Genomic DNA, 16,123 nt, shown 5'->3' on the forward strand with positions numbered 1-16,123 from the left:
ATGAGCGGCGACGTTGTGGTGGTGGCGTATAGTGACTGACTGAGGCAAAGGAACTTTTGGTGTGGGGAGAATAGACGGTTTAGCATCGCAGCGTTTGTCACTGTGTTAATTGTAATTCACGCGTCGTCATGACGGCGTTAACCTTTTTTTTTTTTTTTCTCTCCTCAGAGCCGGACGGCGTACGCACGGATAGCCGCACTGAAGACGCAAACGCCATTTGTCTTCCGCAGTCTGGTGCTTGTTAACGTGGGAGACGTCAGATCAACCTGTGGAGGAGTTGCCGTTGAGCAAGACAGCCTCACCTGCTACGGCGAACCCCCCCCCCCACCCTCCTCCCGTCGGCGTAGCGATAGAAGTGTGTGTGCGTGCATGGGGAGACGCACTGTAGACCTCTCCCTCTCCATCGCTGAACACACACACGCACGCACACGCACACACAAACCCTGGGAGACGGCTGGAATACCTACCTCTTTGACACTACACACACACACACACACACACAGACAAAAAACGCAGGTTACGCATTGACGGCACCACAGTTCCCTTGTGCAAGGCATTGATCCATTCATGCCAGAACGTGGAAAAAAAAGAAGAAGTCCAGATTGACTTGTAGCATAACGATGCTAACAATGCTAACAGCGCTAAGTGGCGTTTCTCATTCAATGCCCGGTGTAGTTGAGCTAGGTCGCAGCAGCACCGCAGCGTTAAACCCGAGCGCTAACTGGCCGAGAGGTGAAATCCTCCGTGTCTAATCCAGAGGAGTGGGCCCTGAAATCTCTCCTCACAAAGACCCCCCCGCTCAGGGAAGTGGGTCAGGCCCGGGCAGGAGCTGACATTCACACACACTTACTTTGCTTCAGTAATCCCTGTGGAAACTAGACCCCCACGCACGCACACACACACACACACACACACACACACACAGAAACACACACAGACACACACACAGAAACACACACACACACACAGAAACACACAGACACGCACAGACACACACACAGAAACACACAGAAACACACAGACACACACACACACACACAGACAGACACACAGACACACACACACACACACAGACACACACACACAGATACACAAAAAAAGAGACAGACACAGATGGGCACACATTCTTACAAGGACAGACAGACACACACACACAATTTCTTACTTACTTACACACCGACACACGCACAGTCACACTTACACACTCAAAGGGCATAGAAAGGATATTTGTATGAAAACACAATGTTGGTATATCCTGTGTGTGTGTGTGTGTGTGTGTGTGTGTATATATATATATATATATATATATATATATATATATATTTAGTGATCATCAATTGTTAAATGCCAATCATGTTAAGACACTTCAGTCTTAACAAAAATGTGGAACAATTTAAATTCACCCAACTTCCCAGTAAACTGTCCGGCTGCAGCTGTGGTCCCTGCTCTTCAGAAGCACATGTTTACGTGTTCAGAGTTGTTCCGGCCTCAGAAACATGATGTCTGTCATTCTGGTGAAGGAGGGTCTACATCTCTTCCCTCTATTGAGCTGAAGGTAAACCCTGGAGTGAAGCTAATGAGGAAGGACTGGACTTCTGCCAGCGACCGACTTTAAAACACACACCTTCACACGTCTCCCTGTGTCCCTCTCTCCGGGGGTCTGTCAAACTCTCTCTCTCTTTCCCTCTAGTGGTCTCTCCCTCTCTGTTCCCTCTCCCTTTCTATCTTGTTACTCTCTTTTTGACAAATCAGTGTAGGGCTCTCCCTCTCTCCCCCCGTTGTCTCTGGTTGTCTCCCTCTCCCTCAGTTTATCCTCTCTCGCTCTCCCTGTAGTGGTCTCTCCCTCTCTCCCCCCGTTCTCTCTGGTTGTCTCCCTCTCTCTCAGCTTATCCTCTCTCTAGGTCTGAGTGACACGCCTTAACCTCTGGGCTGGGCCACAGCAGATACCGGTGAACAGCTGAGCTGAGGAGGAAACACATCAATGGTAAACATTAAGGGCATCTCTCTGCACACAGTCCTCGTCTGAGGAGCCCTTGAGTCTTTCTCTCTCTCTCTGAGTGTATGTTTTCCTGAGTTCTTTCATCTGACACTAACGACGTCTATATAATGTAATCCACGTCTAATGCGCCTTTAGTAATTGCACCTGAGTAAAGGTGTATTCCTTCCCCGGCCCTTAGCTTGGACGGCGTTTGCACTTAGCTGTTATCAAACTAACAGTAGCCAGCCATAATTACCCCATCACCACTAATGACTTCCCCAGTGTTGGTGTACAACACAAGCCCCGACCATTAAAGTAGCTTATTACCATAACACACACAACAAGGTGTACCGCGCTCAGACATGGCCGCTTAATGAAGAAGGATTTATGCGCCTGAAAATCCATTAAAAAAACCCTCCATGGGCAGACCCACCTCTTTGCCTTGTCTACCAGTTCACACGGAATACCGTTGAGTATTTTCGTTTTGATATGATTTTTTTAATATACGGCCATACCGGTGTATTTGATTACACAACGTTGAACACCGTTTCAATGTTGCACTTCTAAACGCGCATTGGTACGACTGCCAGGCGTGGTATCTCAGGCCAACTGGTAAAAGAGTGTCACGGCTTTCAAACATATAAACCATAAAGCCTACGGACGCCTCGGGACGGACTTGTCAACGTGCTGCAGCATCACTTGATTTTTTTTTTTGATTGAAGATCGGCATGTTGTAGCGGGTGCGTGCGTGAATGAATAAACGTGTGTGTGTGTGTGTGTGTGTTTGCAAGCGTATGCAATTTCAAAGTAACAAACAAACAAACTCAAAGCCAAGGCATGTATCCAAAACTATTTGTTCAAAACCAAATAAACAAATCAAAAACAGTCGCTTATTCACTTCAAATACTTTATAATAATTAATACGGCAAGGTACCGAGTGGTTGAGAACAATGTCGGCGTCTTCTGTGGCTGCCTTGCGCACCTGCGTTATATTACTTGATATGACTTTGGCAGTAATGTTTTAAACCCCGCCATGCGCGCAATGTAAACGTGAGCAGCATAGTTGCATGCCTGCCTGCTTTCAGCGCGTAATTATTATTTTTTGATTAGTTGACTTGAAAGATTTGTCTAAAGATTAGTCGTTAAATTTGTTGTTAGTGGCAGCACTAGTGAACCCCTGATTATGCATAAAAACAAATGTCATATACCGTGAAACCCCCAGACTTGGTTGAGATGTGCCGTCTCTGTATCTTGATATGTAACTATAGACGTTTTTACACTGCCAAATTTGCCCGTCTTATGCACGCCTTTTCTACAAGATAGGCGCAAAGGAACTTTCCTTATGAGGCTTTTGTCAGGATAAAAAAACAAGTGGTCAGCAAAATAAAGAATATGTTGGCATTTTTGCACTTGTAAATAGTTTATCGTGTTTGTAGCCTACACTCAGAGATGTATACTCATTCTTGCATACGAGTCTCTTAAATCATGAATAAAATCAAGAATAAAAACATTCGTAGTATGCAAATTCCGGCTTCTCCCGTGAACCAAGGAAGGCCGCTCCATGAAGATCTCACCCCCTCGGTTCTACACAGGCATCTCGAGATGAGACGCGACCGAACGGGCTTGGCAGTGTAAAAACGCCTTAAGATGCACTGATCCTCGGGGAGGTTGCAGGAGGCTACGGTGGCCTGTAAGGTGCTAGTAGGCTGTCCTGGCTCCACAACGGTGGAAAGAGCTCCAAAGTGACCTCGGGACAGCTGGAACCCTGCACATCTTCTTCAGACTGCATCTTCGCCCTCACGGCCTTACAGACAGCAATGGGGGATTTCCTCAAACGTGCTGAGAATCAATCTGTGAGGAGGCACGACGGAGGGGTCTCCCTCGGGCCCCGGGACAGAAGACCCCCAGCGTCTGTTGAGGCTGAGCTTCGTCTAGACGAACCGACGTGTGTGGGAGAGTGGAGATGTGTGAGAGTGAGAGTGCCAGTGAATTTGTGTGTGTGTGTGTGTGTGTGTGTGTCCACTGAGTTGGACATTAAGACTGATTATACGACAGCATTGTTAATGCTTGATCCTGATTGATCAATAACGTTCTGAGGGCCTGTGATTCTTCTTCAGTAACGGGGCGAATCTGCCTTTGGACAGTTCCAAATCAATTTGCCACAAATCGGGCAAAATACACCCATCGACCAGATGTTTCACTGTCAGTTCAAAAACAAATTGAGTCAAAACGAAGCAGAAAGAATATTTAACTTTCAGCTGAAATCGATACACATACAATAACATTACAGACGAAAAATAACATAGAAATAGTCATATTTAATCATTTGTCGGCGTGGTGATGTGTTTTCATCCCACAAATTCAATAAGGATGGGGATTATCTTCTCTACATATTCCAGGCCATGTTCATATGAGTTGTATATTCTAAGGCCATTTAAGTAGAATTATATGAAAATGCTACAATAGCATTACAGCACAGGTGGCGTTGGTGGGGTTGTCCTGAACACGGCATCACAGACGCATGCACCATCATCTCCCTAAGTTTTCAATCTTGGGGGGGAAAGAAAACGGTCAAAGAAAAGCTCATCCATCCCCCTTGTCTCCACCTCCGGGACGAGGCTGTCATAACGTGCAGAGCTCAGCAGAGGGCTGAGTTTCTGTGCTCGCTGACGTGCACAGAAACGAGCATAAAGACAATCCATTCCTGGCCGGGTCGTTACAGTCCTCCCGGCGGCCTCGCGGAGGTCCAGCCACTCTGGATGAGTGTCATCTGCAGCGGGGGCCCTACAGGGGTGGAGGGGCGAAGCAGGGACAGATGGCTCTGCCTGGTGGTTTGGACAAAGTCTTCTGGTCAGTGAGTGGGGGCGGGTGTAAAAGGGACCGTCTCTCAGTCCGGCTGGAGGGCGGTTACCCATAAGCTGCAGGGTGGAAGTCATAACGCCGCTCCCTAAAAAGGAAGGTTTGTTGCCGATTACAGGCTTGAGGCTGTTCTGCTTGCTCTGCACCGACTGTAAGCTGCCATCAAAGGGCTTGGCAGCCGCGTCGGGGTGGGTGATAGGAGGGAGTAAAACCGAGTGTGGGCCTGGCAGGTTGCTCACTGACAATGTCTCTTTAATCGGGGGCATTACAGAGGGCCGTGGTGCGTTGGTGATAGAGACCGGTCTCGCTTCCATGGACCAGGTAAACACATTCAGCCTCGACGCAGACTCCACAGCCATGACCCCAGGCCAGTAGTGGGACATTGTGAGTGTACTAAAGATTAACGGTGGTTTGAGTGCACCTTTTTTAGGAGCAACTTCGCGTAGGACAGCCTCATCCGGTATGTTTTACTCTCTTGTAATAGAGACTTTGTTACACATTTAGAAACTAACTGGTCTGTTTTGTCCATACCAGGGTACAACGCATCATTCAAACTGTCCCCCGTTATGTAACCTCTTTGGTCAGACATCAAAGAGACTTGTTTTTGCCGAGGTGCTGAGTGATTTAAGTTTCCTCATCAGGTCACCAGGGGAACGTCTGAGGCTGTTTTAATTGGGGAGAGGTTAACGAGCATGGGTTGACACAGAGGGGTGTGTGTACGCGCGGTTAAAGTATTTAGCGGTTCAAAAGGGAACCAGGACTTTGTGAATAAAACTGGGAAAACGTGCCAGACAAAGTAGAGGGACTGCTAAAGAGAATGAGATGAATTTTACCACCACAGCCCTACAGCAGCCCTACAATGCTGACAATCAACAATATGGTATCCTCTACCCTGTGGCGGCTTCTAGCATGTATTGAACCTCCACCAACCCGTGAGCTAACGTTCAAACCATCACAGTGAATTTATTTGGAGCGAAACTACCCTGGCTTCCTCAGAGCCTTTTTAGACCTCCCCAAAGAAGACTACAAACCGCTCAGTCCCTGGAGGCCTCATTTGGGGCCTGACGCCCCAGTATAGTTAAAACAACATTGAAAATGGTGTGTTTCACGCACACAAAATGGCCTGTTTGCCACCAAAACAAACCCGATCAGGCTTCTATGGCTGCAGTTTGCTCAGGGCGCTCGTTTGGAGCCGTCAAATTGTTCTCAAATGCCACTGATACACAGCTGCCTGCCCTCAGACGACAATACCGCGAGAACGATCTCGTCAGTACCTTGTATCTGACAAGATCTGTAGATAGCCAACTACAATTCCTTGTCTCTGTACTCTGTACTCTGCACAATGAAAGTTGAATCTGAATCTGAATATTTGATATCTGTAGAAAATGTACTACAGTATTATGTCCTACTATGTTTATTTAAAGATTTACTTTTAAATTTAGGCCATTTAGCGGACGATTTGCATTGTGGTATACGGGAGTAACATGTAGGGAACATCGTACGTTCACTCAAATTTTGGGTATTTTATAGTCAGCTATATAGTGAATGAAATTAACCACTGAGAATTCGAACAGCACTACAAAATGGCGTGCACCCTATATAGTGCAACATATCCCTGATAGGGAGCGAATTCGAACACAGCTTCTGTTAGTCTGTGCAGCCGTCTGACAGCCTATGGGAACACGCCAAATGTGAGTTTGATGGAAGTACATCAGGGCCTGCTGCAGGACTGGTGGAGCTCAGGACCAGGAGAAGTAGTGCTCCGTGGTCATGGGGAGTTCTGCAGGGGATTGTGGTTGTTAGCTCTGGTTTCTGCTCTGATCCTCAGTGCGTCATTTGTGAACAGAGATTCACTCACTCTTACTCTCACACACACACACACACACACACACACACACTCATGCACCCACGCACACACTTTGCGTTGCTTTGCAATCTCCCAGACTCTCTGGAATCTACTTGTTGCTTTAAGGTTTTTAATATTGTTTGTTTAACACAAAAGTCCACTTTGTGATTGGCCAAGCAAACACAGCAATCTATCTTTGCCAACGAAGAAAGCTCAAGGAATCGTTAAGTGTTGACACAGACTTAATTTATCCATGATGAAGTCCAAGATGAAGCTCGATTTCTGGTACTATGAAGAAATTAAAGACATAGACGGTTTCACAAAGTTCACACACATATTTTTATCTTTCTTAAGTTATTTATTTACACCTATATATCTAATATAGGTCTACAATCTTTCTCTAATCTATTTTTATGATATAAGTTTATTACACCTTACCTACCAAACTACTTCATATTATCTTGAACCAGGAACTTGGGAGACCTCTTCCTCTCGCTCTCTTTCCACGTGTCACAGCTAATAGATAATAGGCTTTTATTATTTTACAGCGTTTGAACCCACAGTGGAGAAAGTTGGACTTCAGTGGATAAACTCACTCTGTGTCAACACTCGAGGAATTCCTCTAGCCTTCTTTCAGCCTGGATAGATTGCCGTCTTTGCTCGGCCAACAAAGAAAGTTGACTTTTGTGTAACAACAAGAAGATTCCAGATAGTCTGGGAGACACAAACAATGCAACACCTGTGTGTGTGTGTGTGTGTGTGTGTGTGTGTGTGTGTGTGTGTGTGTGTGTGTGTGTGTGTGTGTGTGTGTGTGTGTGTGTGTGTGTGTGTGCGTGCGTGCGTGCGTGCGTGCGTGCGTGCGTGCGTGCGCGCGCGTGCGTGTGTGTGTGTGTGGCCACCACAGATCAATAAGGGCTGCACTCAAACTAGGCAAAGTTGCCCTGCACCGTACTCTGTGTGCTCACACTGGGCAATCTCAAGGGGTCCAGTACACCTCTCCGAAGTGAACTGAGGCCACGGAGTTGAACTGTACTGGAGTACGGATGGCGTGCTCACACTAGTAGCCAAACGAATCTAGACTTTAGGGGGCAGTCGTAGCCAGGTTACAGCACGGTACAGATGGCCTAGTGTGAGTGCGCCCCAAATCCTCCTGGTCCTGAGCTCCTCCGAGAGGTCTTCCTCCAAGCAGACACTACTCAAGAAGTAGAGGCTAGTCAAGCAGTAGACTCTTATCCTTGTCAGTCCAAGTTACAGCAGACTCCGGTCCAAATGAGTAGACTGTACTCCTTGAGTAAAGTGAAGGAAGTAAAGAAAACCACAAAGTGCGGCGTGGGCTCTATACTCCTGGAGTAGACTCCACTCCTTGACTCTAGTCGTCTCTACTCCTTGAGTAGAGCCTACTCCGGGTCACGTCTGAGCGGGTGTCGCGTCGACACACGCTCACGTTGGAAGTAACGCACGACGCGCCTGAACAGTGCGTGGTATATCTCCTGATCTATCGCTCCTGAGATAAGAACGGTCTGCTGAGATAAGAACGGTCCGACGGGACACGGGTATGCACACCTGCCTGTCTTATATATCACGAAAGAAACTGAAACTTTTGAGGACAAAGCGCAGGGAAAGAAACGACCATTAGGACATTGCTTGGCAGTCGCTCTTTAAACTCACCGGTTCTGGAGAAGTGACCGGAGCCCACGTTGGCGCACTTCGTGGTTCTCTTCACGTCCTTCCACGTCAAAACGCTACGAGACAGCCGCACGTCGACCTGCTGCCGTCGGCCCCGCGTCAGCCGCGAGGACAGGAGCACCGCTTCTTCTGCCTCCTCTTCTTCTTCTTTTTCTTCTTTCATAACTTACTCCACTGTGCGTCAAGCAGTTGTTGTTGTTGTTGTTGTTGTTTTTTGTCGTAGTGTGATAAATAAATACTATAGTACTAAATAAATACAATAGTACTAAATAAATACTCGAGGCGGCGTGATGGATATGAATATACACTAATACTAAATAAATACTAAAATAAAAAATAAAAAAGATAAAGAGATAGTAGGCCTACTAAATAAATCCCTGAGACGGCTTGATGGAGGCGGTTGGAGTCCCCCGTCGTGCCCGGCGGTCTGACTCTGAACCAGTTGGTAGGAAGAACCGACGAGTGGAGAGCGTGACGTCACCACGGCGGCGTAGGTCCTGTCCGCGAGCGCGCGTGGCTCCTGAAAGTCTGCCGCGCTGCGCGTGAATGCCCTGGCGCGAGACCTTCCCCGCTGCTGCGCTCCCAGTTCACCCAGCATGGCTGGATGGATCAGACGTTCACGGACATCAACCTTCCTTCGTTAAATTAGAGGGGTCAACTGGTCAGGTTGCGCACTTTTTTTGCAAAAGTAATTTATTATTTTATTATTATTATTATTATTATTTTTTTTTTACTCTGAAACGATAAAAAAAAGACAAAGACCAGACTACATTCAACGCTTTAAATTCGTTGAAGATACATATATCGATACCATACAGTTTTACTTTAGGCACTGATACAGAATTAATTAATATGGACTTTTTTTTTACTTTAACTTGTATAAAGGAAAATTAAATAAATAAAGGAAAGAAAATTATATTTCCACCATCCATGTCAGTACTTTTACGATGCACTCTTTGACACAACCTGAGATAATGTTAAAACGGTATTTCCTTAAATCGGACAACTTTAGTCTCTGGATCGGATGACGTCAGCCACATCTCTGCCACCCGGCACTGGATCTGACTCGTGATTGGTCGACAGCTGCTGGTCACTGCAGGCCTCGGCCAATCAGCGCTCTGTTTGCTCACAGAAAGCTTCGGCAGCAGCGGCAGCATCAACATGGCAGCTTTCTGAGTGTTTAGGGGAGGTGGAGGTGTCAATAAAAACATAAATTCACTCTTTAGAGGCAACGACATCGCTCGGTTACTCGCGTTGGGCAGAGGTCGGCCTACAGCGGGACAATGTCGAGCGACGGGAATAATAAAAAGCAGTTCTGGAAACGGAGTACGAGCAAGGTTCCCGGCAGGTGAGTGACGTGGTGCCTTAGCGTTAGCATTAGCTCGGTTTCATAGCTTGGGGAATGGTAGGTCCAAGGGTCCGAACGTATGCTCACTGTTGCTAACCAATCAGTGCTACGAACGTATAGTGTGGGCGGGTGCTTCTCTGCTTTAGCAACCAATCAACGAACCCAACATGCAATGGGGGCGGGCCCCCTCTCCATCACAAATAAACAATTACAAGTTTAGAAATACAATTGAATATTTATGAATAATATGATTAAAACAAATTAGTATGTAAACCTCGTTATGTTTAAAAAGTTAAGTAAAAAATATGCAAGAAGAGGAAACATTAAATAACTACTCGCGGATTGGTTGTTGACCACGATAGGTACCGCCCACCGTACGTCCGGACCCTTGGATGTAGCTCCCAAGATTTAACAGTTCATCGTTGAGCAGGAAAACTTTCCCGTAGTGGGTTGTTCTTAATGTCGGTGCACACAGTCCCCATTCGTCCTACTTCCTACCGTACATCTACTCTGAATAAGCACCTTTTCATTAAAACCGGAGACATTGTCCATCCTGCTGAAATGGTTAGCGGTTCCCTAGCATAACTTGGCTAACAGGAGCTCACAACAACAACAGCATAATGATATCATCCTTATGTTTTCCTGGACATGAGCGTTTCTATTTTGAAGTAGGTGTTTATGTGACTGCACTATGTATGCATGTGCACACGCACAAACACAATAACACACAATGCTACGTTGCAAAGTCTTGCAAAGCTACATCGGCTAGCCCAGACATCATTCAGTGCTCAGACAGAGGAGTGTAGTGTGGCTGTTCCTCGTATCGGTACTGCTCACTATTCACACACTTTAGCAGACACATCAAATGCAACGAAGGGTGTCAACAGAGATACATGTCACTAAGGCACAGATCTAGAGGCGTCTTGCCAAAGGATCTCCACAGGTTAAGCTGTTGTCATAGGGGCATCAAACCCAGTAACCTTCATTCTGGGAGTCGAACCCCCTAACCAGAAGGCCCTCTGTCCCCTCTCCGCAGCATCCAGCATGTGTACGGTGCTCAGCACCCCCCCTTTGACCCCTTGCTGCACGCCAAGTAAGTCCCTGTGGTTTGTTTTCTTTTCCTTTCCATGAGCATACTTTTCTATAATTGATCCACAAAACATTAAACTTTCAAACGTTGAAGCCTGTGTTTCATTCAAGGATTCTGTGATTTCATTTCATTTGTTGGCGTAGGAAGGGAAGTAGTACACACGCACGCACACACGCACGCACACACACACACACACACACACACACACACACACACACACACACACACACACACTGTGAGTACATACTGTCCCCTCTATTCCAACCTCACAGTTTAACATCACCGTACTGAACTCTTCCATAACATGACCATATAGCACAACTCTGCGATAGAGAGGATGTGTGCTGGTCGCTGGTTTAAGGGTGTAGTGATGTTGAACAATTAATTCCCTTTACTTTGTTTGTTATTGGATCTGGAGTAAACATACCTGAAAATCCAGCTATTATCGAAGCTGTTTATTGTTTCCCCGTATATCAATGTCAAGTATGTGACGTGCATTCTTTTATGATTTTTTTTTTCATTGTTTGTTAATTGGTGTGTCTGGCAGAAGATGGGATCGTGGTATAACATTAAATATTGACATGTGCTGAAAGTTTATTGGTGTAGTTAATGAGACCATGGAAGGCCTTGTTCACCAGGCTAGATATGATGATAGATATGATGACACGGGCGTAGTGTGTCAACACCTGACCGAACAGGAAGTGACGCACATGACCAAACCAATGCCACTTTTCCTAGCTGATCTGAACACACACTCACACACACACACACACACACACACACACACACACACACACACACTCAGTGCTAAGGATTTTTTGTTAGTCTTAGTAAGATCTTCAATATGGTGGAAACTACAGGAGACATACAAGTGGGTTCAGATGATCAAGCATCTCAGGAATTGTTGAGCAAGATAATGGCTTGTAATGTGCAATGGGAACCACCGATCACATAATGTGTTGTTTCCAGGCACTTTATACCCTTGACGTGCAGGCTTCAGATGGGGGGAGAAGGAAGTGGAATGGTCTAAATTAAAACAGCAGTCCTCTGTCCATCTCAGTGGTCAGAGGATAAAACTAAGATTTATCACGCGGTAGCCCCAAGTCAGTCTGCTTGAGATGGGTTGTACGGTTACATTTTTTTGCCCTTATTAAACTTGCTACATGACATTGTAGCATTAAAGCATCAGGCTTCCACTCACCATCACTCCGTCTAATCTCATCATCCTGAGATGTGGCCAAACAGGATCCACACTGGGTTATTTCAGAGTGGCCCCTGAATATATATCTATATTCACAGTCAGACACAGACAGACAGAGATCCAACGCCACCGTATCTCGACGGGTACACACACACACACGCGTGCGCTGAATTACTATTTGAGTAATAAACGTTATTTAGGAGGTCGTGTTTGATGTGGCTCATTTCCTCTGAGGATTGCGTTTCATTTACTGGTGTCCTGTCATGGAGTTCTTCACTGAGAGCTTTCTCATCCAAGTTGTCAAAGAAGTCCGCAAATGGGAACAAATCGTTTGCGCTTTGTTATGCTAATCATTTGTCTCAAAATCAGAACGTGTTTTTACCCCAGTGACCCCCCCCCGACACACTCAAACTGTCACACACACATACGCACAAAGACTCCAACGCACTCGCATACACCCACTCAAGGATTCACACACGCAGACAACTCTCACAGTCACACACATCAACATACACAAATGTACACACACACACACACACACGCACTACAGTCACTCACGCACACACCCACCTATGCAAGATGGGATTTAATTAAAATCCATTTGGATTGTCTCATTTCATGTTCCTGAGGAGGATAGTGGAGGTTTGTTCTCCGGTCCTCTCGCTCAACAAAGAGAAACGGATCAACAGAATGGTGTCCTTTCAAAATGGAGGGATTCAATCTAGCGGCGCCCAGAGACCCCTCGTCCTTCCGCCCCCTTGTGGGTCTGTCACACGGCCTGAGTCGTGAGGGGGGGGGGGGGGGGGGGGGGGCTAGACGGCGACTCACCCACCCTCAACCACTTGTCCCCGGTCGTCCCGGCTCCTGTCACAGCTGTCCGAACCCTCGCTCTAGTCCAGGAGACCGTCCGTCTCTCCAGGGGACTTGACGCTCGCCTGGGAATCCTGGTTCTGTCATTTATCTGACTTTGCTCTCCCTCTCCTGGACGAAAACCTGTGTTCTTTTGTTTTCTCGTTTGGCTTTCACAAACCTATGAGTGTTGAAGTGAATTAAAGTGCCTGTCTCTCTCCCCTTCCTCCCTCTCTCTCGCTTTCAACTTTCCTCCCTTGTCTGTCTCTCTCCTTTGTCTTTCTCTCTCTTCCCTTCCTCCCTTTTCTCTCTTTCCCCTTTATATCTTGTCGCTCTCTCTCTCTCAACTCTCTCGCTCTCGTGCTCTCTCTCTTAACTTTCTCTCTCTCTCTCTCTCTCTCTCTCGCTCTCGCTCTCTCTCTCTCTCTCTCTCTCTCTCTCTCTCTCTCTCTCTCTCTCTCTCTCTCTCTCTCCCTCCCTTGCCTCTCCCCCAGTCTGATCAAGGCGGGCCCCAAGCCGGCCCCTGTGACCCCGGGCGGTAAGCCCAAGAAGGCCACCACCTTCCAGGAGTTCGAGAGCATCACCAGCGACGCCTGGGACGTGGGCGACGACGACGACGAGCTGCTGGCCATGGCCGCGCACAACCTCAACATCGAGGTTGTCATGGAGACCGCCAACAAGGTGAGACCCCCCACGAACGGGGGGACGGACTCTCGGTTTGTTTTTTACTAGATTTATTTCAAAATGTCAGACGGCTGACGCCCCGGGGGGGGCTCTGGATCATGGTGAGACGATGGAGAGTGTTTTAGGAAAGTTGGGGAGAGCGTGAGGTGACGCAAGGATACGGGAGGTGATTTGATTCTTCTTAAGAGAAAACGTGTGTCTGGGAGGTTTTCGAGCGGCCCTAGAAGGGCCCCGGACTCTTTAGCAGGGACCACTTTAATAACAGGGCTGCTGGCAGAAGACGAGGGCATGAGGTGCCCTCGTCTTCTGGAAGATGAGGGCACTGAGGTGGGCTGTTGCCCTCTATCCTTTTCTGCGTACTGAATGTACGCACTTATTGTATGTTTGTACATCCTGGTCCTGGCACTTATTTTTGTTGTACACCGGGGATGGGTTAACTTATCAATTGCTGGTGCTTGGCACTTGGTTATATGAACGTCCTTATTGTACCAACAGTGATGTATTGTTTCTCTTTCTCTCTTTCGTCACTTTGGATAAAAGGGTCTGCTAAATGCCCTCAATGTAAATGTGAATGTATTTCTTTGGTGAGTTTGCTGTTGAACACTTTGGTTGAACATCAAAGTGCTCCTCGTAGCTCGTCCAGCGGGCACGCGGTGCTAATGTTGTGCGCTCGTGACGTCATCAAACCGCGACTGACGACATCACCCCCCTCTGGCGTCAGGTGATCGAGAACCACAGCAAGCAGCAGGAGAGGCAGCGGCGCGACGACGAGACGGAGCGCCGAGAGGAGGAGGAGCAGGAGGAGCAGGAGGAGGGAGAGGAGGAGGAGGTGGTGGTGGAGGGGCCACAGGAGGAGGAGGAGGAGGGAGAGGAGGAGGAGGAGGAGGAGGAGGAGGAGCAGCAGCAGCAGCAGGAGGAGGGAGGGTCGTGTCGAGGGGAGGGGACGGAGGAAGAGGCCACCACCACTGAGACGTCGTTGCCCAGTCCCCACGGCGACAGTCGGCTCGTCAAGTCCCACAGCGAGGCTCCCATTGGCTCTCCCAGAGGTGAGTGGACCACACCCCTTTCTGGTCTGCAGGAAGTTCCATATAAGGTGTGACAGAACCGTCTCAGGAAGTACCCCTTAACAAGGCAAAACGGACCGAGAAAAAACTGCGGTAACAAAGAGGAAATATCCGCGTTTAGACGGCCAAAATGAACGCCTAACCTACGCAGCCAATAATACTGCAGCAATTTGGCATATACTGCCATATACTTGGCATATACTTTTGGCATATACTACACAGCCAATAATACTGCAGCAATTTGGCATATACTGGCATATACCATATATTTGAACGTCAACATAACAATTCCCTCTGTAATTATGACATCTACGTATGTTTGAGAGAGTGAAGACTTTGTTTTTGTTCATGTAATGCATAGCTGTCAAAGTCAAGGCCCGCGGGCCTAATCCGGCCCGCAGTGTCATTTAATTTGGCCCCCCAGATAATATCTAATGTCTATCAGAATTGGCCCGCCGGTATATCGCATTTCAGCGTTAACGCGTTGATGCGCGCCTAGGCGCATTAACCCTGGCGCGTCAACAACTCCGCCAGCCCGTAATTATAAGGACAAGAAGCTAAGCTGTTTCTCCAGATGAGCATGTTACCTCCCTGCTTTCTTTTTAATTGATAGCTATCTGATATGGTGGTCTTTTCTATCATGATGGTAGAGGTTTCACCTAAAGCTGTGAGGTTTCGCTGTCTTCATTTCCCCCTTGATCAATAAACGACCCTTGCCAGCACGTTTTCTTTCTAGTGACAGTGATTGTGTTGTTAGTTCAGATACGTACCGTTACTTAGTCAGAAGATCTAGAAATAGAAGGCATAATGCTAGCTATGGGCTAGCATTATGGCTACTTGCCAGTCCCACCTGCTACTTGCCAGTCCCACCTGCGAAATTCCCCCCCAGATAATCCCTAATTAAATCTTTCCTCCGACGTTGTAAACACATTTGATTAGTTATCCCACATTTTGATGGTAGCCTATTGCTCCAGTAACAACATCTTTGCCTAGTGTTTATTTCTAAGCTTTTACCCAGTGTGCAAAATACCCGTCAATATTCGTGGGGTCCCATCTCCCGATTGTTGCTTAATACCGATCTACATTCCTCAATATGCAGTAGGCCTATAAGTTATAACATTACAATAGTTCATCGATGCAAGCCAAGACAATCAGTCTATAGCCTACATGACAACACACATGCACACACTTAACAATTTTGATAAACCGATATGCTATAGTATTCGTAAAGCAAAACTGACATAGGAGGCTGCATTGACTAAAGTTGTTTCGATACACTTTGTTTTATAACAAGGAGAGGCAAAGATGTGCATTACAAACATCCATCTACAGGAAATACGATCAGACAGATACAGCACTGACACACAAAGCACATTCATCCAACCCGTCGGATGCTGACAGCCCACAACGAGCCAAACATCACCACGGCGGGTGTCCACTCTCTCTCGCTCTCGCACGCACGTACACAATCACTCCAACTTCTCCAGCTCCAAGGCTGGGCTGCTTCACTAAGACCAC

At 47.2% G+C, this 16,123-nt stretch overlaps 2 protein-coding genes across 2 annotated transcripts in view; one reads left to right on the plus strand and one right to left on the minus strand.

Moving 5' to 3' along the window:
• Positions 1–8,673, minus strand: part of LOC311363261 (ceramide kinase-like) — a 47,228-nt gene extending 38,555 nt beyond the window's left edge. Inside the window, exon 1 of the mRNA XM_084483230.1 lies at positions 8,352–8,673. Within this exon, the coding sequence (XP_084339356.1) occupies positions 8,352–8,532 (181 nt within the window). The 5' untranslated portion in view covers positions 8,533–8,673. The remainder of the gene's footprint in view (positions 1–8,351) is intronic.
• Positions 8,674–9,524: 851 nt separating this feature from the next.
• On the plus strand, positions 9,525–14,795 carry LOC311363400 (uncharacterized protein). Its single transcript, XM_084483342.1, has 4 exons — positions 9,525–9,717; positions 10,754–10,810; positions 13,352–13,538; positions 14,263–14,795. Exons 1-4 carry the CDS (start codon positions 9,653–9,655, stop codon positions 14,638–14,640), a joined length of 687 nt encoding a protein of 228 aa, XP_084339468.1. The 5' UTR covers positions 9,525–9,652; the 3' UTR covers positions 14,641–14,795.
• Positions 14,796–16,123: the final 1,328 nt, after the last annotated feature.

This window comes from Micromesistius poutassou (genome assembly GCF_964030765.1).
Source record: "Micromesistius poutassou genome assembly, chromosome: 18".
In the NCBI taxonomy this organism is placed as follows: Eukaryota; Metazoa; Chordata; class Actinopteri; order Gadiformes; family Gadidae; genus Micromesistius; species Micromesistius poutassou.

What these genes read in the sequence shown, in the direction of transcription:
- LOC311363400 (XM_084483342.1), top strand. Translation starts at nt 9,653, where the DNA reads ATGTCGAGCGACGGGAATAATAAAAAGCAGTTCTGGAAACGGAGTACG. An exon ending in ACGAGCAAGGTTCCCGGCAG is followed by an intron (nt 9,718 to 10,753) that starts GTGAGTGACGTG and finishes CCCTCTCCGCAG; the next exon opens with CATCCAGCATGTGTACGGTG. An exon ending in GACCCCTTGCTGCACGCCAA is followed by an intron (nt 10,811 to 13,351) that starts GTAAGTCCCTGT and finishes CCTCTCCCCCAG; the next exon opens with TCTGATCAAGGCGGGCCCCA.